Genomic DNA, 22,974 nt, shown 5'->3' on the forward strand with positions numbered 1-22,974 from the left:
GTTTTTCTTACTGTGGGAATAGATTCCACCATGACTCCTAGTGTTGTAATAACCATGAAGCTTTTTATCTCCCTATATTATCACTGATGTGAGTAATAGATGATGTTCATGGCTTTATAAGAACACAGCAGAGTTGAAGGTTGGATCAAGATTTGCTTTTTGGGGATGGGGTGGGGGGTGGTAATTATCCAGACCTAATTCAGGGTTCCTCTCCCTTGTCAGGAGGACAGTAGCTCTTTGGAACATGACTCATATAATCAGGTCTCTGGTTTCCTTTCAGACTTTCTGCTGACCCCTCTGTCACCCACTGCTACCAGTCAGGGCAGTCCCTCCTTCTGCGTTGGGAGTTTGGAAGAAGATTCTCCCTTCCCTTCCTTTGCCCAGGTAAACCCTTTGCTTGTGAAGCAACCCAAGGGGGCTTAACATGAACTCTTCTGCTTGTTCTTATGGGAACCTCATCCAGCGATTGTTGCCTTTCATTCTCATACAGCTGGACAACTGAGTCATCTGATGGGTGTGAGGAGAATTTACTGCCAATCAGAGCTTGAGGCAGTAGGGAGTTGGCAAGAGCAGATGATATGGACATCCCTCAATTGGAAGAGGAGAGAATTATAGGCTCATGTTGCACTGACTGTCATAATTATGGGAGGCTTTCTTAAGAGGGAAGCTCATAGATTTAGTCTCAGATTACTATAGACTTACCCAGGAAAAAAGGCCAAGAATAGCTGAGGGAGAATCAGAGTTTTAATTATTTAAAAAATCATTAGGTGTTGTGTACTGGGCACTGTTCTAGGGGCTGGGATATTTTGGTCCTTTTTAACTGGTCCCTGGTTCTAGGACATCTGATTCAGGTGGTATTTATATGTTACCTGGACTAAACCATTCCTCTTCACTTTGGGAAGGGAAGGATTGTCTTGGTTATCCTGTAACTAGCCAAAACAGTTTCCTTAGGGAACGAGGTTGGGGGGAAGCACTAGGTTCGTGAGACTTGATGTCAAATCAGTTTATTAATCTTGAAAACAACAATCACTCAGCATTCCTGCATTCAGATAACTGAGAAATATGGTGGACAAGTGCCCCTGTGAGAAGTCAGTATTCACTTCTTTGGAACTAATTTGGAATCATAACCTTAACAGTTCTTGAAGCAGTTGATATGGATGTTTCTCACATAAAATGGCAGTTTGTGTTGAGAAATAAGCAGGAATTGAACTTTGGTTAGGAGGGTCCTGAGTCAAGGAGGGTGAAATAATTTGAGGACAACCCTGAAAATTAACTGCCAGACTTCAGAGGTGATAAGTAAGTGCCTCCCAGGGATTACAGCAAATGCTTAAGTTTTTTTAAACTAGGTTTTATTGCCATTGCTTTTTTCCTTTCAGCTTTATTTTGAAAAACCTTAAATTTAGAGTTGGAAAAATAACGTTATAAACCATTCACCTAGATTCACCAATTACGACCGTTTTGCTGTTTGCTTTTTTTTTTTCCCTGTGTTGAAAATAAGTTGCAGACTTCATGAATGACACTTCATCACTGAATGCTTAGAAGATACATGCCAAAGAAAATGATATTCTCCTATATAATCATAATTATTATCACATCCAAGAAATTCAACTGCTGTAATATCTAATATAATATGTATATCTGTTTTCCCATTTGTCTCAGATTCCTTTATTGTTTTCAATTCAGGGTCCAATCAGAGATTACTCATTGCATTAGTTGTCAAGTCTCTTTAGTCTCCTTTGATCCATAACAGTTCCTGTGGCCTCTCTCTCTCTCTCTCTCTTTTTTTTCCTTTCCGTGGCATGAATATTTTTGAAGCATCCAGGCCAGTTGTTTTATAGAATGTCTTACAGCTTGGATTTGTCTGATTGTTTCCTCATGAGTGGATTCAGGGTAAACATTTTTGGTAAGAATAAAACATGATACATATTTTAATTACATTTTTAAGCATAAGATGATGAAGATGTCATACTATGAGAATATTAGGACCCAAACTCTTACGGACCAAGGGAGAAGATCACCAGAGTGATACAAGATGCAGAAAGTTATTCATTGAAATCAACATCTGCCAGCCCAACTCATCTTCAATAATATGTGTCCTTCACCTTGGGATACATCCTTTAGGACAAGGCATTCCTGCTTGAATCCCTTGGGACTTGCCTTGATATTTTTCTAGTAATAAAATTCACCCTGCTTTGAGTTATATGGCATATTTGGCAGATGGAACTTGTAGTGGCCCTCACTAATTACATAGCTGGCCTTGGCCAAGTGAGATGGAAAAAATTTCTCAGGGGCAGGAGGATTATTCTGATTTTACTATACTTGTAGGAATTTTACTGATTTATGGCTGGATCTAAAAGTTAATGATTATAGAACTATTGGAAAAGCAAAGATTAAAAGGTAGTGGGGGCTGTTGGAGCAATTTCAGGATAAAGTTTAATTAGTTTTCATGGCCTTAAGTAACTGAAGTTTGATTGCCACATAGTTTGTTGTAAGATTGGAAGGCACTACATACTGCTTGTTCCAACAAGTTGATATTTTTAGGGGTCCCAAGAAGGGCAGGAAAATTTATCAGAAAAAGTCAGGACTCCCACCTTGAGAGCCTGAATAAGAATCTCTCATGCCTTCTGTGCAGTGTTCTTTACCTATTTCCTAAGAACAAAATAGCTTGTGGTTTACCACCTTGTGGTTTCACTGCCATTTGCACTGGTCAGGATATAGAGGATATGGCTGAAATAGTGTGTTAAAGAGATAAGTACCTGGAAAATCTTTTCAAAGGTGATAGTTTGTTCTGTGCCCTCCTAACCAGTTTAATGTCTAGGTAGGAGTCTGGAAAAGAAGTTAGACCGGTTACTTAAATTCTTTTCTCTCCTTTTCCCACTCTGGCAGATGCTGAGGGTTGGAAAAGCAAAAGCAGATGTTTGGCCCAAAACTGCTCCAAAGAAAGGTGAGGATGGCCTGCTGGTGAAGGGGGAGTTTGGCCCCTTTCAGTAGAAAGCTCTAGAATTACTTCTGTAATTATAACACTGGTGTTTTTTTAGACGAGAACAGCTTAGTTCCTCCTGCCCCTGTGGACAGCGATGGGGAGAGTGATAACTCAGACCGTGTTCCTGTGCCCAGTTTCCAAAATTCCTTCAGCCAAGCTATTGAAGCAGCTTTCATGAAACTGGACACACCTGCTATTTCAGATCCCCTCTCTGGTAAGAGCAGAAAACTGGAGTGCTGAGCCACAGGGTTGTCAAACATACTACACCTGTATGCCATTCTCGCCTGGATCCCCAGCAGCAGGTATCACTAATTGGTTAGGCACTTTTCCCTCTGAGCTTCTACGCCTCAGTCTTCAACACATTCTGGTGTCAACTAATGCTCCATTTGGTATGTCAGGTAGGACCTATTTGCCAACCCAGATTAGTTCTTGAAGCCTGGCGTGAAATTCTGAAGAACTGTCTTTTTTCTCCTTCTAAGACAGAGTGGAGAGTTGATCTTGCCTACACTTTAGAATCTTGAATTGGTAAAGAGTGGCTCTTAGGTAGAACGTCATGCCCAAAGCCCACCCCCGTTCTGTGGTTTTCATGATTAGATAACAACACATTTATCACGTTTATGGTATGTGCTTTATGTGCATGCCTAGCATTGTGTTAATTTTATTTTCCTAATAATCATTGAGTATAACTGTCATGTTACAGATGGGGAAACTGAGGTCTAGGGATGTAAAGTGACTTGCCCAAAGACAAACACATAGTGTATATTAGGACTGGTATTTGAGTCCAAGCAGTCTGGTTCCAGAGCCTGCACTCTTAGCTCCCACTCTGTGACTCTCAGTAATGAAAATTGGCCAGGGGACAAAGGGGTGGCATTCTAAGCTAAGCAAGCTTTCTGTGTTTTCCTTTAGAAGAGAAAGGAGGAAAGAAAAGAAAAAAACAGAAACAGAAGCTCCTCTTCAGTACTTCAGTCGTCCACACTAAGTGATACTACTGGCCCAGGCTACCTTCTCCATCTGTTTTTTTTCCCCCCTGTGCTTTTGTTTTGCTGCTGTAATTTTTAAGTATTTGAGTTTGAACAGATTAGCTCTGGGCGGGGGGAGGGGGTTTCCACAGTGTGAGGGGGAACCAAGAAAAATTTTAAATACAGTGTATTCTCCAGCTTCCCGTCTTTACACCAAAATAAAGTATTGACACTCAACGAGAAATTTCTTCCTGCCAAGGCTTAGTTTATTGCTAGGTTAGTCTTTCTGACTTATGTGTAATTAGTTTTTCTCCACCCAAAATAAGTTCAAGTCCCTTCAGCATCCCTTGGAATCATCCAAATCAGAGTGGCACAGCACTGCTCTGCTATGCCATCATGTGTCAAGGCTTTAGGGTTTCAGCACATCTATCAGTCTGTCTTTTAAAAATAGTTGAATCTTTCCTACCTGTTGAGTTCTCCTTGTTAAAGAAATAGAGGGATGGCAATAAAATGGATTTAGGACACCCAGATTGAATTGCAGTTTTTTGTTTTTTTTTTTCCTGACAAATGGCCAGGCTGTGGTGCCAGACCTGGGTTGGCAGCATTTAATAGGGTAGCTTGTCCTTGGCACTTGCACATGTGAAGGGAGGGTTTTGCCTCTTGAACAGAGTTTTGTTTGGTAAGGAAAGTTGTAACTCACTAAGGAAGCCCTGGGACATGCCACCCTTTAGATCAAGCTTGTTTTAAGTGACAGTGGGCCTGAGTTGTATGAACAGAGGAGTCTGGCACACCTGGAGGAGAGCAAGGCAGTTTGAAAGCAGTAGGGTTGCCCACTGCCTCTGTCTTGTCTAGAGTTTTCTTAGGCCTTGGTTTGAACTGAATTTGAGTGATGTGAATTCTTTTGCTGCTTAATAAAGTGATCTCTAGGTGTAATAGAATGTGAAGGCAAATAGTTGCAATAAATCACCTGCACAAGTAATGTGAGCTTTTTGATTTTTTTAAATTTTATTACAGGTCAGCTACACATGTTATTCCTTACAGCTACTATGAGCTTGAGCAATTCTGCTGTCATGGACTAATTTCTTTTCTGGTGTCAGGCCTAAAAGATTGTTGAGCTGGGCTTAGCTTTAGCCTACCATTTTAAAAAATCTTGGGCCAGGAATTCTCCTGAGTGAATGAGCATGTTCTAGCCCTGAGATAAGAGAGCACATTGAAGCAAAAATCACATATCTTTGTTAAATGTGTAAAGGACTTTTAGAGACATCTATTTTATTATGGAGACAACACATCCTTAGGAATGTCATTGGTAGGTAGCAGACCAAACCTGATCACAAGTCTCTTGCCCCTCCTAATTCCTGTGAGTGTGGCAGTTCACCTTCAGGTGGAAGGCAATGGAGAAGAGTGGAACTGCAGAAAACTGCTTGAAGTTGGTAGCTGCTGCGTGGCCGTGTAACAGTGAGATCAGGTGAGGCCATTCCCCTGTGTACCTCTCAAGTGCAAAAGCTGCATTTTTTTGGTCAAGTCACCTGATTAAGTACTGGAAGGAGTCTGGTATTTGTAGGGCCCTGTAGATCAGTAATGAGACTGGGTGTAGATCTGTACTAAGTTTAGTTGCTATGTCTCACTGATATTTCTACTGCAAATGATTTGGTTTGCTTAGGGTCCATCCTGGGGTTGGGGGTACAAAACCTCAAGTGGAAGGCTAAAGATTCAAAATTCATCTAGTACCACATAGGGAGCCAGTTTTCCCACCAAGGCCAGGGGTAGAGGAGGGAAAGAGACTTGGCCTAGCATGAACTCCATAAGCTTTTTAAAAAAATTTAATATGCTAAATGCTAAAGAAGATAAATATATTTATTAAACCTATTCTCATCCAAGCAATTAGATACAAAGATGTCTATAACTACAGAGCATTCACAACCTGTAGAGCCACTTCAACAGGGAACACCAGGTAAAGGTGATTTCGGTTTGTTTTAAGTCAGTCCTCCATTTCAAGTTGGTAATTTGTTGGTGGTCATCCAGTTTGGAGAACTGTAGAAGATCCTCCTGCCTCTCAGAATGTCCTGTTCCAAGTGGGCCTGAGGCTTGGGCACACTGCAGCCTGCTGTGTGGTACGCAGAAGTTCACTCCATTGCTTCAGCAGCCTCCTCACCACCGCTATCTGAAAGCTCCTCCTCCTCACCTGATTCCTCCTCTAGTAAGCCGCTTCTCATTACAGACTTCTGGATAGCTTCTCGCTCTCCTGGAGAAAGGCAGAGCAGGGATGAAGACGTCTTTGGGAATGATCTCTTACTCAGCTGAAAGTCAGTCGCTGAGTGGGCACTAGGCTAGTATTGCTTACCTTCATCAGTGCAGTTCTGCAACAAGATCAACAGCTGTCTCCTGTTGTACTGAATCAGGAACTTCTGACATGTTCTAATTGTACCTGGCACATGAAATAGTTTCTGTAGTCAACAGCTTGTGAAAGGCCTCTACCTTACAGGCTTTTAGAGCTAGGCGAAAATACTTTGTTCTCAGCAGGACAGCAGGAAGACCCACTCACCAGTCAAGACTGAGTTCTGAACCTGTCACCTACTGAAAAATCAGCCAGATCACATGCCACCCCTACCTCCCACATGTAATGTGTTGAAAAAACAAGGGTAACGGTGTCCTTTGATCTCCAAGTATGTGATGAAGGGAAGAGCTGACCACACAAGCTGGTAGAATTCTTTTCGGCATCGAAGTAGCACTATTCCGGTATAGGCATTGAGGTATCGAACTAGAGCAGGAAAAACAAAAAATCACTTTGGAAAACTCTGGATTCACAGAAGCATGTTAAGAACCTTAGGGTAATAGAGAGCCTACTATGTATCAGAGACTGTTCCAGGCAAGTGACACTTGGATGCATCAGTGAGTAAAAACAAAGATTGCTCAAGGAAAAAAAACTAGTACAGACCTTCATTTATGGAAGGGAGATAACCACTTTAGAATTGGTGAATGAATTTAGAATTTAAAATGTTTTTCTAATTCACTGACAAGTTAATTCAATAAATGGGGGTGCGGGAGGATCCATCTTTACTTAGAAAAAACCCTTTCCTAAAAAACAGGTTGTTTTACTGCAGTTAGGCTCTAGTAGGTTCTTGTAGCAGCCAGCTGAGTCTCACCTGATGTAGGGGAGTTATGCCTATATGCACTTAATTCTCCAGGATTCAGTTTTGAGGTAGGTTCAGATTTTAAAAGAGGTAACTAATTTAAATAGTATGGCAGGAGGAAGAAGGGCCCCTCCTTGCTTCAGTTCATCCTGCATTTATATTTACACAATCATGTGTTCTGTGCTTTACCGACTCCATTAAGGGCTTTTCAGGGAGGTAATTCTGACATGCTCCATGTGATGTCAATGTAATCAGTCAAATAATAGCTTTTAGTAGGAACTATGCACTGTTTCCCTCGTTTAAATCTCTATGCTATTAAGTTCCATCACAACCCCCAACATACGTCAGACTGGTACAAAGAGGATTCTTGGTCTAAGTCCCACTGCACTTGGGCCCCTGCTCTTAGCTCTCCCTTTAATTTCAGAGAGCGTGATGCTGGTAACACCAAGGTCGAAGGTTCGGATCCCCTTACCAAGCAGCCGCAAAACAAAACAAAACCCAACAACCAAAAAACATGTTGGTCTAAATCGGATTCGTCCGGACCTCCTGCTCGGGTTCCTTGACGCCTAAAGAGGCAGATACCCTACAAAGGGTGGTGCACAGGCGTGGCCTCTCCATCAATCGCTCGTGCCCCTTCTTTTTCCCTCCTCCGGCGTCTGCCACCTTTTAAATCCCGCCGTCTGCCCGACTTCCCGCCGCGCTCTCGCACCTGCAAAACCGATCGAGCAGGCGGCCGCGCCGAAAGTCCCGTGCACCCGGGCGATCGTGTCCCGTACGAGGCCGCTCAGCACTCGGTCCTCCAGACTCAGGCGGCAGCGCGGGTCGTCAGACACCAGTTCGCAGAGCAGGTACCTGAGGCAAGCGAGAGGGAAGTGAGCGCGAGCCGGGGCCGCGAAGACTAGGCAGAGAACTGGGGGGTCTGGAAGGGGCTGCTTACCTATGCTTGAACCGCACCATGGCTGCCTTTGCGCCAGCAGGCCTGACACGCAAACCGGATGTCGATCCCGCCCTCAGCCAATAGGAAGTTTGCTTTGTCAGCCTTCCGCTACTCAGGAGAAGGAGGCAGGATAGGAGGGTGGAGCTAGAAGGTTGAGAGGTCGAGCCCTTTGTCAGTTTACTTCAAGCCCCACCTCCCTCTGCGTTTGTAAGGGCGCATGCGTCCGGTGAGATCCACTCTGACTTTAGTTGTTTGCTGGCTGTATGTGGCAATTGAGCGTCGTGACTGTGATGGGAGTCAGTACTGTGTAGGATGCAGTTGTTGCATTTGGGGCCCTCAGGACCTTGCAATACAGTTTGTATGCACTTATATTCTCTCCCCAAGATGGACGGTGGCACTTTTGAGGGCAAGACTCTGCACTCAGCCCAAGGATTGACACACGGGAAATCGGACCCTTCCAGGTTAGAGCTCCGTTTAATTCTTCCACAGCCAAATATGCTATTATTGTTTGGTCCTTTCAATTATGGAGACGGACGTATTGTCTCTTTTGTTTGCAAAAACAATCCGTGTTCATTGTATTTTTTATTTTTTACAGAAAAGTACAAAGAAGAAATAAAAATAAATTATAATCCCAGCACCGAGAGAGTAATTTAATCATATAGTGTGTTTTCTTCCGTCATTCATCCCCTGTGCCAGCGGTTCTCAAAGTGTGATACAGGGACCGCCGAGAAGTCCCGGGCTCACTTAGTAAGTTCCTGAAGTCAAAATTACTTGCATAGTAATACTAAGATGTTATTTGCCTTTTTCACTCTCTGAGTGGACAGTGAAGTTTTTCAGAGGCTACATGACGTGGTGACATCATTGTTCTGACGGCTAATGGAATTGTGCTTTGCGTTTTCTACATTTCTCAATTTTAATGTCCATGGCATATATCAATAGCACTTTGGGATCCTCAATTTAAGAGTGTAAAGGGATTCTGAGACAAAACAGTCTGAGAACTGTGCCTTATGTTAAATTATGTTTTTAAGAATAGAGGATCGTACTGTTTAGTATCCTATTTTTTCCTCTTCACTTGAATATCTTTTTTTAAAAAAAAAATATTGAAGTATAACATACATAAAGTGTATATTCTCAAGTGTACAACTCAATGAATTTTTATGTATGTATAGACTTGTGGAACCACTGCCCAGATTAGGTATAGAAAGCATTTCCAGTACCCTTGAGCCCTCTTCCCAGTCAAAACCCTTACCGAAAGTAGCCCCTATTCTGACTGTATCACGTAGATTAGTTTTGCCTGTTCTTGAACATTTTATAAATTTTTTAAAGCATGCTTTCTTTTGTGTCTGGCTTCTTTAACTCAACATAATTGTAAGTTTCATTCTTGTCAACTATTCTGCAACAATATTATTTTTCAGCTGTGCAGTGTTGCATACTTTGGATGTACCACTGTTGAGTTCGTCAATATCGCCTTGATGGATGTTTAAATTATTTCCAGATTTTCTGGTTATACCCAATGTTTTGATGCCTTGTAGCCAGTATCCCTATTTGTAGAATTGCCATGGCCTTGGCCATGTTAGGTCCACGAAGGGAGGCAGCTTTCTCAACCGATCGTTTGCAAGATCTGGAATGAATTCGCAATATTCCCATCTCCCATTCTTCGTCACCTTAAAGGAGGGATGCTGAGGAAGGGAGGGGAAGAAGGGTAGCAGGGTGCGCAGTGGCCCTGCTGAAGGACCAACTGCTCCTTCTCGTCCAAGAACCTTATTATCCAGAAAGTGTCGCTTGAGTCCTCCTTTGGCCAGCAGGGGGAGGCAGAGGCCCGCAGTGCGCGGGGAGAGCAAGACCCGGCCTTAGAGCGCGCCACCCCTCCTAAAAATTTTTCCAACGCTCACTAGCCGCCATCTCACTTAATCTTGACGTCGCGCCCACTTTATAGATGCAGTTGGGGCTCGGACCAGGCTTACGTATCCAGGATTAGAATTCGAACCCAAAGCCACTCGACTCCAGAGTCTTTGCTCCGGTCTGCACGGCTGATGTCTTCCTGTGCTTGGTTTCCTGTTCACTTAGTGTAATAAGACGGAGAGACGACCGACGTAGGTTTGAATTCCGCCTCCGTCGCTTACCAGCCATCTTCATCTTTGCAATAGGATAATAATGGTTATTATTCCTATTATTAGGAATTATTGGGATATGAATTTTAAGCGAGTCAAAATGCGGGCATAGTGAGTGCGCAGTAAACACTGTTTTGAATGATTTACGCCTCCCCTTCTCCGACCGGTCCGGCTCCCTCCTGCCCCCTCGAGGGTGCAGACTCCCGGCGGTAGCCAGGCGGGCCCGGCGGCCGGGGCGGGCGGCGTCGGCGGCGCAGCCTCCTCCCGCGGTAATTAGCCCGCGCCGGCTCGGCTCCGCCAGCTACTAATTACACGTCTCTTAATGAGGCCGGCGGCTGTTTGCAATCACCGGGGTCCCCGCCGCGCGGCGCGGGAGGCCCCGAGGGAATCCGCCCGCGGAGGCGTGGAGGGACGGCGGCCTCCTCCGGAGCCCGAGATCCGCTGGCCGGCGGCGTGGGGGCGGGGGCAGATCTCATCGTCTATCTCCTGCTCGGTGCTCTCCCTGGCCGCGCCACAGAGCCATTATCATCCCTGCCTTACACGCGAGAGGGGACACAGGCTCAGAGAGGTGAGTCTCCCAGGCACGAAATGATCGCGCTGGGATAGAATCTAATCCCGGTCTGACCCCGAGCCTGTGTCCTCAACCGATTCCGGTGCCGCCTGGATCAATGGGGTAGTCGCTGTTGTTATTGCTGGTCTTTCTTTCCGGGGCTTCTCAGAGGAGATCCTAGACCGGAACAGATGAGCAGATAATGGAGGGAGGGGGTGGGGGCTGGGGCTCGAGAAAACTCCCTAGGGTTCCTCCCCTCTTTCCCGTCTGAGTGTTCCCCACTCTCTATTGCCCCTTTGGGTTTTGGGGGGTTTTTTGGCGGTTGTCCTGTACGGGGATGGGAACCCTTCACCTTGGTGTTACAACACCGCACTCTAACCAACTGACTAACAGGCCAGCCCCTGCCCTTTTGGATCATAGCTCCTGCGAGGCCTTTCCAACTTACTGGGAAACATAACTCACACAACCCATCTCACAAACGAAACAGGGAAATGAGGAGGTGGTTGGGACACCTGCTGAAATGCTCCCGTTAGAAGTGGGGGGTGAGAGACTACAAGTGTGTATCTTGCTCCCAGGGCCTTCGGGGTGGGATCCAGAGTAGCTGCCTTTCTTCTTCATCCTTATCTCCTGGGACTACCATTTGTTAGACTCTCACTATGTGCCAGGAACTGCACTGAACACTCTGTTTGACTTCATTAAATCACAACAACCCCGTAAGAGTAGGTCTCATTATTCTCTGCGGCTCAGGGAGGGAAATGACTTGCTCAAGGTCACACAGTAATTTGGGCCAACTTCTGTCTTACCCCAAAACCTTTGCTCTTAACCCCTTACTCTCTACTTCCTATTCTGGAATGTCTGGGACCTAGAAGGATGTTCAAGGAAGGAGAACCCAACTGGGGTGCCCTTCTGAGGTGCCTTTGGCATCCAGGGAGTCCCCATTAGAGCCTGGATGCTGCCATGTAGATGGTGGCAAAGGAAAATTTTATCTGCTTCAGCATTTTGTTAAGCAGCCGCTGCTAATTAGGGGCTCCTGCTCCTCTAATCCTATCAACCAATTCCCTGTAAAACCTTTATGGGGACAATCGAGATAAAATTAAACCCTCCATCTGCTTGGCCAGCGGCCTGGCAAGCTGCTGCATCCTCCAGGTTGCTGGGGCAGATGCAACCCTCTCTGGACCTCAGAGGCAGAACACCACATCTCGCTTCTCCTTTGTCCTTACCACCATCTCTCTTCCTGTCCCTGCCTACTGTGACAATTTGCTCATCCAAAAATTAATTGAAATTACAAGGGCACTACTGTTCGACCTAGCAATTTTTCTGCCAGGAGTTTATCCCACAGAAATTCTTGCTCTTGTGCCAAATGACAGGTGAACAAGAATGTGTCTTGTAGCATCTCAACAGCAAAAGGCTATCTCATTGTCTCTGAGAAAGCATCCATTGTGTGTGTATATTTATTGGACAACTATATGCCAGATGATGTTCTAAACCCTTTGCATAGATTGACTCATTTAATCCTCACAACTACCCTATAAAGTAAGCACTGAATTTTATTAACCCTATTTTACAGATGAGGAAACTGAGGTTCAGGGAGAACAAGTCACTTACCCAAGCTTCACATTGTTAGTACACAGCAAGGCCAGGATTTGGATCAGGCAGTCTGTGTTCTTAACCACTATCCTATATAGCTTCTGTCTTTATATTCATGGAAAATTTCCAAAAGGTGACACATGAAGCTGTTGATGATGGTTATCTCTGAGAGGAATTAAAGGTGTGAAGTAGGAGGAGGGACTCATTTTTTACTGTATCCTCTTTTGTACTATTTTATTTTACCATGTTGTTATAAACTATTTGTGTCCCTCCAAAATTCATATGTTGAAATCCTAACCCCGAAGATGATGGCATTAGGAAGTGGGGTCTTTGGAAGGTGATTAGGTCATGAAGGTGGAGCCCTCATGAATGGGATTAGTGCCCTTATAGAAGGAATCCCAGAGAGCTGTCCTGCCCTTTACTGCCGTGTGAGGACACAGAAGAAGGCTGTCTATGAACCAGGAAGCGGGCCCTTGTCAGACACTGAATCTGCTGGCACCTTGATCATGAACTTCACAGCATCCAGAACTGTGAGCAATAAATGTTTGTTGTTTAAGCCACTTAGTCTGTGGTATTTTTGTTATAGCAGCCTGAACATATGAACAGATGTGTATGTATTAGTTTCATAATTCAAAGAAGTTACTGAGCCCCAGTCCCCAGAGTACATTATTACTAATCCTTACCTCAACTATAGAAGTGGGTACTATCATTATGCACATTTTACAGGTGAGAGAGCTGAGTTCATCGAGGTGGTCTGGCAGGGCTGAGAATGGCAAAGGGGGACTGACTCTTCAAACCAGTGCTCATTCTTCTAATTCATATTAGCCCCGTGGGCTTGGAGGTTTTAGAGGGTAGAAAAATGGTTAAAAGCATGGACTCTGAGGGCCGGCCCGTGGCTCACTTGGGAGAGTGTGGTGCTGATAACGCCAAGGCTGTGGGTTCGGATCCCTATATAGGGATGGCTGGTTTGCTTACTTGGGAAAGCGTGGTGCTGACAACACCAAGTCAAGGGTTAAGATCCTCTTACCAATCATCTTTAAAAAAAAAAAAAAAAAAAAGCATGGACTCTGGAACCAGCTTGCCTGGGCTCAAATCCTAACTCAGTCACTCACAAGCTGTGTGACCTTGGGCAAGTCACTTCCCCTCTCAACCTCATTTTAATCCTCTGTAAGGATTAAATGATTGACCTCCATTTCCAGTGCTTACAACAGAGCCTGTCTCATTGTGAGTACTCAAGAAATATTAGGTATTTTTATATTATTGTTCTGAGCACTGTCTTCCCCATTTTCAAGCTCAAGGCAGTTCCTTCTCCCAGCAGGCGGGTCCAACTATGGCTGCTCCAGCCCTCTCTTCAAAGAGTGAGGCACAGCCACCCTGGGCTTCAGTCTCCAGCAGAAGTTCCTTGGAATCAGTTCTCCTGGGTTATCTCAGTGTGGTGGCTGTGATTACAGCTGGTCATATCACCAGAGCCAGCAGAAGAGGCAGAGCCACAGGGCTAGTGTGGCCCAGATCCAGAGCAAGGCTGCAACACGCAGCCTCCCAGTTCGGGATGTTCCCAGCGCCTTCCTACCGCTCACACTTGGAGGGAGAAGGACCTCAAAATAGCTGTTGCTTCCCCAGCACGGCGCTAGGCCAGGGACAGGAATAGACATCTGGGGGTGGCCGCCTCAGGGGCCCTGGAATGGCAGGAGAAGTAATAGGCAGAGACCAGAACCCCCCAGTGTGGGGGGGATAGGGAAGCTGTCTATGTACATTGACCCACCTGTGACAGTCCAGCCCATGGAAAATGTTGCCCCAGCTGGGGCTGGCCAGTCACCAGCACTGGCTAGACACCAGCCAAAACCAAGTGTCCTTCAGCACTGGCTCCTACAATCCTCCCTTGGCAGGTGGGAAAACTGAGGCCCAGAGAAGTTCATGTGCTTGAGGTCACCCAGCTGGTTAGAAGCCGAATTGACAGGAAAAGTGCAAGCCTTGGGGCCCTTGAGAGGCAGTATAGGATGGTGGCTAAAGGGGTAAAGGACTGAAACTGCCTGGCTTAAATCCAACTGCATGCTGCTGGGCCTCAATTTTATAACCTATAAAATGGGCCCAACAGTACCCACTTCAGTGGTTATAAAGATTGAATTGTGTGCTATTGTGATTGTTATTGTTTTCTCATCAGATTCCTCATTCATTCATTCCTAAGGCATTGGCTGAGCACCTCCTGTGTGCCAGGAGGATCACTGTAGCTCACAGGGTGAGAGGAAGAGACCTAATTAATATTTTAGGGATACTGCCATGTGCCAGCAACTATGCTAAGTGTTTTTTACACAAATTATTTCATTTATTCCTCATGACAACCTATTTTACAGATGAAGGGCATGAGGATCAGAGAAGTGAAGTCACTCCTTGAGGGACACATAGCCGGTAGGTAGCAGAGCCAGGATTTGAAACCTGGTCTGCCTGTCTGCATAGCCCATGCAAGTAACCGCTGCTTGACAATCTTTACTGGAGACACTCTTTATTCGGGGAGATGAACAAGTCATTCAGTTGTTACAGTCCAGGGTTTGGGTAGAAGGTGTTAGGAACATGGAGTGGGGCTCTACTCCTCCAGCCTTGATGTTTACCACCCAGCCCCTAGCTGTCCCTCCCTGATCTCTGCTCCAGGCCTCTCCAAGTGGCCAGGGCCTTTTTGGGAGGAGGGAGGCTAGGGAAAGTCCACAACCCAGTCTCTCTCAGGCACCAGTCCCGTGTGAGATGTGAAGTGGTCCCTAGCCTGCATTATAGAATTCCCACGTATTTTCCTGGGTTTCCCTGAGTACCTACTGTGGGCCAGGCCTGCACTGGGCTCTGAGAACACAAAGAAGACTTTATTCCTGCCTTAAAGTTGCTCACAGTGTGGTGAAAGAGACAGGTTGCCACCAAGACAAGAGCAATACAGAGACAGTTGCTGTGATGGGGGTAAAAATGAGGGAAGGGTGCCCAGAGGAGGTGCCTAACTGAGTCTGGGAGATCAGGGAGGGCTTACTGGAGCTGGTGGCATCAGAGCTGAGGCCCACAGGAGAAAAAGAGTTAGCCAGGAGAAGAGAGAGGTAGTAAGAAAGAGTGTTCTAGGTTGAGGGAACAGCTTCTGCTAACGAGAGGACATGCTGAATTCCAGGAACTGTGAGTAGTAGAGGGTAGAGGTGTAGGTGAGGGCGATGGGGCTGTGGAGACGGGCAGGGACAGGTCATACAGGGCCATTCTGCCCACACTGAAGGGCCTGGATACTATCTGGAGGACTGATCTCATTCTTGACATCGGGGGCTAGAAGGTTCCTTTCAGCTGCAGGAGAGGATGGACCTTGGGAGCCTGGACTGGAGGTAGTGGACCTGGTGAGGAAGCTACTGCTTGGAGAGACAAGAGAGGCTTAGACTATGTAGTGGTGATAGAGAGAAATGGATGGCTCTGTGAAGTTTTCAGAGGTAGAATTGGTTACTTATTGTTGCATAATAAACCACCCCAAAACTTTGTGGCTTAAAAGCAACAATTTATTATTTGTCATGATTCTGTGGAGTGAGTGGGCAGTTCTGCATTGTGTGGTATCAGCTGGGGGCACTGGGATGGGTGGTAGGTCTAAAATGGCCTGACCCACGTAGCTGGCTGGGCACTCAGTTGGGGATTTTGGCTGGCAGGCCTCAGTTTACCTCCATGTGGCCTCTCCATGGGGCTTGGGTTCTCAAAGCATAGCAAACTGGCTTCTAAGTAGAGGAGCTGCCCTGCCTCTTAAGGCCTGGCTTCAGAAGCCCCAGAACATCACTTCTGCTGCATCCTAATGTTCAAAGCTAGGCCCAAGACCAGCCAGATTCAAGGGGAGGGGAAATACACTCGAGCTCTTTTATGATTATTATATGTACATATACATACAATTTACTAGCATTTAGTGCATTCACAATATTGTGCAACCACCACCTCTTCCTAGTTTCAAAACTTTTTTATCATGCCATACCCATTAAGTAGTCCCTCCCCATCCCCCCTTCCCCCAGGTCCTGACAACTATGAATTTACCTGTTCTGCACATTTCATATAAAAGGAGTCATACAATATGTGACCTTTTGTGTCTGGCTTCTGTCACTTAGCATACTCATAATGTTGTCAAGCTTCATCCAAGTTGCAGTGCTTATTAGCACTTCATTCCTTCTTATGGCTGAATAATATTTTGTTGTTTGCATACACTACATTTTGTTTATCCATTCATCTGTTGATGGACACTTGGGTTGTTTTCACTTTTTGGCTGTTGTGAATAGTGCTGCTGTGAACATTGATGAACAGGTGTCTGTTCAAGTCCCTGTTTTTGATTCTTTTAGGAATGGAATTGCTGTGTCATATGGTAACTCTGTGTTCAACTTTTTGAGGAACTGCCAAACTGTTTTCCACAGGCGCTGCACTGTTTTACATTACCACCAGCAATATGAGTGCAAAGGACTATATTTGTGTCCCAAAATTCATATGTTGAAATTCTAACCCCCAACGTGATATTAGGAGGTAGGGATTTTGGAAGATAATTAGGTCATGAGGGTGGTGTCCTCATAATTAATGTCCTTATAAAAGGGCTGCCCAGAGAGCTCTCTTGCCTTCTCTTTTCCACATGAGGATACAAGAAGAAGCAGGCAGTCTGAAACCCAGAAGAGGGCTTTCACCAGACCCCAACCATGCTGGCACCCTCACCATGTACTTTCAGCCTCCAGAACTGTTAGCAATAAATTTCTGTTGTTTATAAGCTACCCAATCTGTGATACTTTGTTATAGCAGCCCTGACTGACTAAGACAATGAAAGTTTCTATTGTTCCACGTCCTTGCTTGTTATCTACCACCTCCCTTTATTTTTTTTTTTTAAGTTAAGGCCATCCTACTGGGTAATGTCTTATTATGGTTTTGATTTGCAGTTACTTCATGACCAATGATGTTGGACATCTTTTCGTGTGCTTTTTGGCCATTTCTATATCTTCTTTGGAAAAATGTCTATTCAATTACTTTGCCCATTTATTAGTTGGGTTGTTTATCTTTTTGTTGTTGAGTTATAAGAATTCTTTATATGTTCTGGTCACTAAACCGTTATACGATATGCAAATATTTCCTTCCATTCTACTGGTTGTCTTTTCACTTTCTTGATAATGTCCATTGATGCATAATTTTTTTTTACTTTTCATGAAGTCATGTATCTATTTTTTCTTTTGTTGCTCATGCTTTTGGCGTTAAATCTAAGAATCTATTCCCAAATCTGAGATCTTGAAGATTGAATCCTATGTTTTCTTCTTCTTATTTTATAATGTTAGCTCTTACATTTAGGTTGTTGATCCATTCTGAGTTAATTTTTATGTGTGGAGTGAGGTAGGGGTCCAACTTCATTCTTCTGCATGTGGTTAAGCTCTACCCCTTGATGGAAGGTCAGCATGCCCGATAGGGAGGGGAGGAGCTTTGGGGGATCATCTTTGGAGACACTCCACTACAGGAGGTCTTGGTAACAAGTAATAAGTTGGCTGTGAGCGGTTGGGGAAAAGAAGAGTGGGGAGGAAGCAGGCAGGGTGACATCCACATTTGTGGATTGAGTCCCTGGGCAGTTAGGGAAGCCTGGGGGAGGAACAAGACTGAGGTGAAGAGAAGAACTCATTCATGGACATGTTGAGTTTGAACTCCCTTAGGCATCCAGGCACTGAAAGCACTGGGAATCAAATAAATGATAAATGAAATATGGAAGGGTACTAGGGCTTACTCAACAAATATGTCTTCACATTAACACCAGCTAACATTCATGTGGCATTAACCATGGCCAGGCTCTTGGCACTTTTTAAAAAAATCAAGGGCTGGCTGCTGGTTAGCTCAGTTGATTGGAGTGCAACCTTATAACACCAAGGTCACTGTGGGTTCAGATCCCTGTACTGGCCAGTCGCCAAAAAAAAAAAAAAATCTACAGTGTACATACAGTAAAATGTACAAATCTAAACTGTACGATTCTTCGAATTTTATACACCACCTCCCAGGTAAAGATATAGAACATTTCTAGCCTTCAGAAAGCTCCCTCTTAGGCATGTTTGATTTAATTTTCACAGTGACTCTATCATTATCATCCCCATTTTCAGATGATAAAACTGAGAGAGAGGTGAAGCAACTTTCTCAAGACCACTATCAAAAGACCAAATCACAACAAATTTATTTTAGAGATCTTAACTGGTTTTTATTTGCAGTTTGAGAATTCTATAAAATAGAATGAGTGAGTGTTCTGATGAGCTGAGCACGGGAGTTTGGTTTTATAGACAGAAAAGGGATGAGGAATGCAGAAACAGAACTATGTACACTAGTCTTTTCAAAGATACTGTTCTTGTAAAGGTTAAACCAGAAGGGACTTTCTTAACACGCCAGCTAAATCTGGCCTGTTTGGGGATTTGGCTATTCTCTCTCTCTCTCTCTCTCTCTCTCTCTCTCTCTCCCGATTTCTTGGAAGGTCAGATAAATATCTCAGTTTCAGCTTGATGGCATGGAACTTCAGCATCAGTAACTTCATTTTGGTTTGGTCTGTTGGGCCTACTGCAGGAGCTCAGTCCAAACCAATGGCCTCCTATAAATTCTATTTAACACCACACAGGTAGCATCTGGATTCTAATTCAAGTCTGCATGACCAGGAACACAGAGCCCTTGCCAGCCCCCTGAGACTTTTCCCTAAGGACAGCCTCTGGACTTTCAAATCCTCTGAGACCAGGGTGGGAGCCCCTCAACCCCTCACTGGGCCGGGACTGGACTCAGGCCTGGACTCAGGGCAGGAGCTCAGCAGTACAGCCTCGGCTGGAGGGCAGGAGGCCCTTGTCTGTGGGGTACACAGGGCCAGGGAAGATGTGGATTTAGGGTGAGGAGTAAGGAATGAAAGAGCCCTTCTGTGTCTCCATCAGTCACAGAGGAGACTGCCTGGGACAGGGAATGGCAGAGGACAGAGGACTGGAGACCCAGCTGGTCCATTTCCCAGCAATAGGCCCCAGAGGAAGATCAGCTTTGCCTGGGCCTAATCGGCCTGAAGTGGGGGGTGGGAAGGGGGAGAGGATGGGAGCCATGCTCGTCAGAACTGCTTTAGGCCTCGCTTCCTGAGCATCCATCCCTAGGGCCAGCAGGGAGGATTGGGAGCAGCCTCTGAGTCTCCTTCAGGAGGGGGATGGGACTCCTCCTCACCCCCATGTGTCTGCCCTGCATATCCCTTCAACCTCTTCTGTCCTCTGCTGTGGCTAAAACTGGCCTCCTTGCTCTTCTTCCACCTTGTCAAGCCCTTACCCACCTCAGGGCCTTTGAACTCAATGTTCCCTCCATCTGGGACCTTTCTGCCTCCTGGACTTCCCATGCTGGTGTCTTATTATGTGTCTCAGCTCAAATGTCACCTCTTTAGAGGGCTCTTCTCTGGATAGATTGCCCTATTTAATGTTCTCCCCATCAGCCAGCACAATGGAACCAGATGGCCTGGGTTTGAACCTCAGCTCTGCTGCCTGCTAGCTGTGTGACATTGGGCAAGTTACTTAACCTCTCTGTGCCACAGTTTCCTCAGCTGTAAAATGGGGGTGATGATAATAGTACCTACCACATAGGGTTGTGGTAAAGATTAAATTATTTAACATCTGTTAGTAATGACTGGTCCATAGTAGATACTTCATAAATCTTTGCTTTTATGTGCATAGCACTTATCCCTTTATGAAACAGTTCTGATTATTGATTTGTTTACTTTGTTTTTCCATTTCCCCCAGTTGGAACATAAGCCTCATGAAGACAATGATTTTTTCTACTCTGTTCACTGCTATATCTCCAGGACCTCAAACAGTACCTGGCACACACTAATAAACACTGGCTGAATAACTGAATGGATGAATAAACCAGCCTGCTAGATTATTCTGCTCACAGCTCCCCAAACATGCCATGCGTGCTCTCATCTCCTGGTTTTTACTTTTCTGTTCCCTCTGCCTGGAGCCATTTCCCAGAGAAAGGGTGTAGAACAGTGAAGGAAATACCTCCTTGCAGCTGCCCTGGTCTCTCCCTTATCCTCTTCCCATTGCTGTTTGCACTGGACACCCACAAGAGAATTAGTGAGCAGGAATCTAGACTCTCCAGAACTAGAGCCACGTGTTAACACCCCTTGTTCTGCAGCTGGGGAAACTAGGTCCAAAGAGGGGAAAGATCTAGGCCAAGGTCCTACAGTGAGTTAAAGGTAATGCTCTCCCCACTGTACCCCACATGTCCCAGCTGGAGGTTGTTTCCAATGTTCATGCTGGATTTGCCTCCCTGTGTGAAGCCTGGAGAGACGTCGTGGGTGAGGGGCTGTGCTCTGTCTATGGGCTATTCCCTCTTCCCTGCTTGAGGCAGCCCAGACTAGTGAATAGACATGCTTCTCACTTACACTCACCTGAGTTAGAATCCTGACACTTCCACTTATTAACTATGTGGCCTTGGGCTCTCCGAGCCTCCGTTTACTACCCTGGAAGATGAGGAGACAGAAATCTAACCCTCTCACCCCAGGGTTGCTGGACAGATTAATAATCAAAATTCTCATGCATTGAGCACTTATTCTCAACTACTCTATGGAGCAGGTATGTTTTATCCCCATTTTCCTGATAAGAAAACTGAGGCTCAGAGTAGGGAAGTGACTTTTCCACAGTCACACAGCCAGTTAGAAATAAAGCTGGGATTCAAATCCATGCAGGCTGACTTCAGAGCTCACACGCTCAGCCACATGCTACAGCACAGGGCATACAATAGGCACTCAGTAGATGTTAGCTACTGGTAACCCTCTGACTGAGGCCCTAGGAAGACATCGCTTTCAAATTGGCACCATTTTCCAGGACAACAGCCCTTCGCAGCAAACGTCTTTCCTTTATTTTCCTCCCCTCCAATCCGTGCTTGGAGATACAAAGCATCTCAGCTGCCTCTGTCTGAGGGATTTTCGGATTATTCCCACCTTGATTAGTTCCAGTTTCTCCTGCAGAAGTAGGTGTTATTTGGGGGCCTTGCTGGCTCCCTCTGGCTGCCTATGACCCCCCACCACCGTCCGCAGCCAAATGCAAACACCTCTCCCTTCACCTGCATGGTTCATTAGCTGCATTCCAGCAGCTTTCTGCCCCCTGCAGCTCCCAGCTCCAACTCCAGCCCTGCGACACCTGCTCCTCTGTCCCCCTCTCTCCTACCCTCCAGCCACTCCTGTCTTCCCACTGTTTTGTAGGGGTGGAGGTTGTCAACTGTGTCCTAATTCTTGGCCCCCAACTTTGCCTTGGAGCAATGACCCTCCAATTCAGGATTTTCCCAGACTTGAGCAAAACCTCATACACCACTTGGATGCAAATATTTTTGGCCTGTGTTCCCACTCCCTGTTCCTGTGGGAACCCAGTCCCCAATGTCATTCAGCCTGAGGAGGGAGTGGTTAATAATTCCCCAGGATAAATTTTCTGTTATATATATTTTACCACAATTAGAAAAAAATTCCCAAGGGGACACAGGACGCCTCCTCTACTTTGCCACTATGTTATGTCACAGTGCATGGGGCTGACGTCACAAGGATGGGGCGTGGGTTCTGCTGTTCGCTGTCTGTTCTCTCTCTGCTCCTGGCTCTGCCTTCCAGCTCTGCACTCTGCCAGGGCCGCCCGCAGGCCTTGCTTGCTTTTCAAAAATAACTCTTGAATCTCTCGCTGAGGTTGGGGGCTGCTTCCTGGGTGTCCTGGGCTGTGTACTAATCCTCCAATACAGGACTTCCTGAAGCTTATACTCTGGGTTGGGCTGGGAAGCTGCTCATTAATGTCTGGCTGAAATAGTTCAGGTGGTGACTCACTGTTCCATCTGAAGGAGGCAGGGCAGGAGGGTCTTCCCTGTTGACCACCAAGCCATTAATTTATTCAGTCACTCGGACAGTCAGCAAGCATCTATTTGTGCCTATTGCCTGCACAGCACACCTCTGGGCGACCTCTGTTGGTTTCCCATATGCTTCTGAGTTATCTCCCTGTTCTTCTTTAAGTTTCTAGTTTCTTCTCTAAAATTGGGGTTCTTAAATTATAGTGGCCAGTCAGTCCCAGAAGGAAGCAGATGGCATGCTCAAAGTGGGTATAAATAAAAGGACTATTTAGGTGCGGGCAGGGTATAGGGAACACAAAAGATAGTGTAAGATGTTACCTCCCTAGGCCTGGTGGACTGAGGGAAGGGAACAGTTACTACTGCCCAGAAAAAGTTGTGTGGAGAGAGCCACCTTAAGAGAAGCTGTGACCTTCTGTGGAGGGACACAGCCAGCCCAAGGTGCCCTGCAGGAGGGTACAGAGGAACAAATACCTTGACCCACTCTACCTTCTCCTTCCATCTCCTTCTGCAGGCTCCCCTTTGGTCAAACCTGATTAGAAGCCAAAGGATATGAGAGACTGTTAAGTCTGAACAGGTCAGTCTCCGTGGGCACAGAGCAGGGTGGAAAATGTTAGAGAGTGGGTCTAGATGGGTAAATGGAGGATATCCAACTTATTACCTACTAGCGGTGATAGTAAATTACATGGTAAATGCTCAGTAATGTTAGCTATTAGTAGTAGTAGTGCTGGTATTCATTATTTACTGCTGTGCAACAAATTGCCCCAACACTTGATGGCTTTAAGCAATAATATTTACTACCTTACACAGTTTCTGTGGGTCAGGAATTGGGAGCAGCTTAGCTGGGTGGTTATGGCTCGTGAGGTTGCAGTCAACATGTTGGCCAGTCAT

General features: G+C 45.6%; 3 protein-coding genes across 3 annotated transcripts in view; 2 read left to right on the forward strand and 1 right to left on the reverse strand.

Moving 5' to 3' along the window:
- The window catches only part of RNF10 (ring finger protein 10), a 32,344-nt gene extending 27,423 nt beyond the window's left edge, over positions 1–4,921 (forward strand). The window contains exons 14-17 of the mRNA XM_063088232.1: positions 281–384; positions 2,887–2,944; positions 3,039–3,197; positions 3,890–4,921. Coding sequence (XP_062944302.1) covers positions 281–384; positions 2,887–2,944; positions 3,039–3,197; positions 3,890–3,966 — 398 coding nt within the window. The 3' untranslated portion in view covers positions 3,967–4,921. The remainder of the gene's footprint in view (positions 1–280; positions 385–2,886; positions 2,945–3,038; positions 3,198–3,889) is intronic.
- An 857-nt stretch (positions 4,922–5,778) lies between these two features.
- Positions 5,779–8,073, reverse strand: POP5 (POP5 homolog, ribonuclease P/MRP subunit). Its single transcript, XM_063088233.1, has 5 exons — positions 8,011–8,073; positions 7,783–7,925; positions 6,551–6,700; positions 6,284–6,367; positions 5,779–6,184 (listed from the first exon to the last, which is right to left on the reverse strand). Exons 1-5 carry the CDS (start codon positions 8,028–8,030, stop codon positions 6,066–6,068), a joined length of 516 nt encoding a protein of 171 aa, XP_062944303.1. The 5' UTR covers positions 8,031–8,073; the 3' UTR covers positions 5,779–6,065.
- Positions 8,074–10,348: 2,275 nt separating this feature from the next.
- The window catches only part of CABP1 (calcium binding protein 1), a 55,130-nt gene continuing 42,504 nt past the window's right edge, over positions 10,349–22,974 (forward strand). The window contains exon 1 of the mRNA XM_063086700.1: positions 10,349–10,689. Coding sequence (XP_062942770.1) covers positions 10,444–10,689 — 246 coding nt within the window. The 5' untranslated portion in view covers positions 10,349–10,443. The remainder of the gene's footprint in view (positions 10,690–22,974) is intronic.

This window comes from Cynocephalus volans, chromosome 2 (genome assembly GCF_027409185.1).
Source record: "Cynocephalus volans isolate mCynVol1 chromosome 2, mCynVol1.pri, whole genome shotgun sequence".
In the NCBI taxonomy this organism is placed as follows: Eukaryota; Metazoa; Chordata; class Mammalia; order Dermoptera; family Cynocephalidae; genus Cynocephalus; species Cynocephalus volans.

Bases quoted from the DNA above. Each gene is read 5' to 3' on its own strand.
- POP5 (XM_063088233.1), bottom strand. From the start codon at position 8,030: ATGGTGCGGTTCAAGCATAG. The intron at 6,701-7,782 runs GTGCGAGAGCGC...TTCCTGCTCTAG, and splicing joins CTGCTCGATCGGTTTTGCAG to TTCGATACCTCAATGCCTAT. The intron at 6,185-6,283 runs GTAAGCAATACT...GCCTTTCTCCAG, and splicing joins GCAGAACTGCACTGATGAAG to GAGAGCGAGAAGCTATCCAG.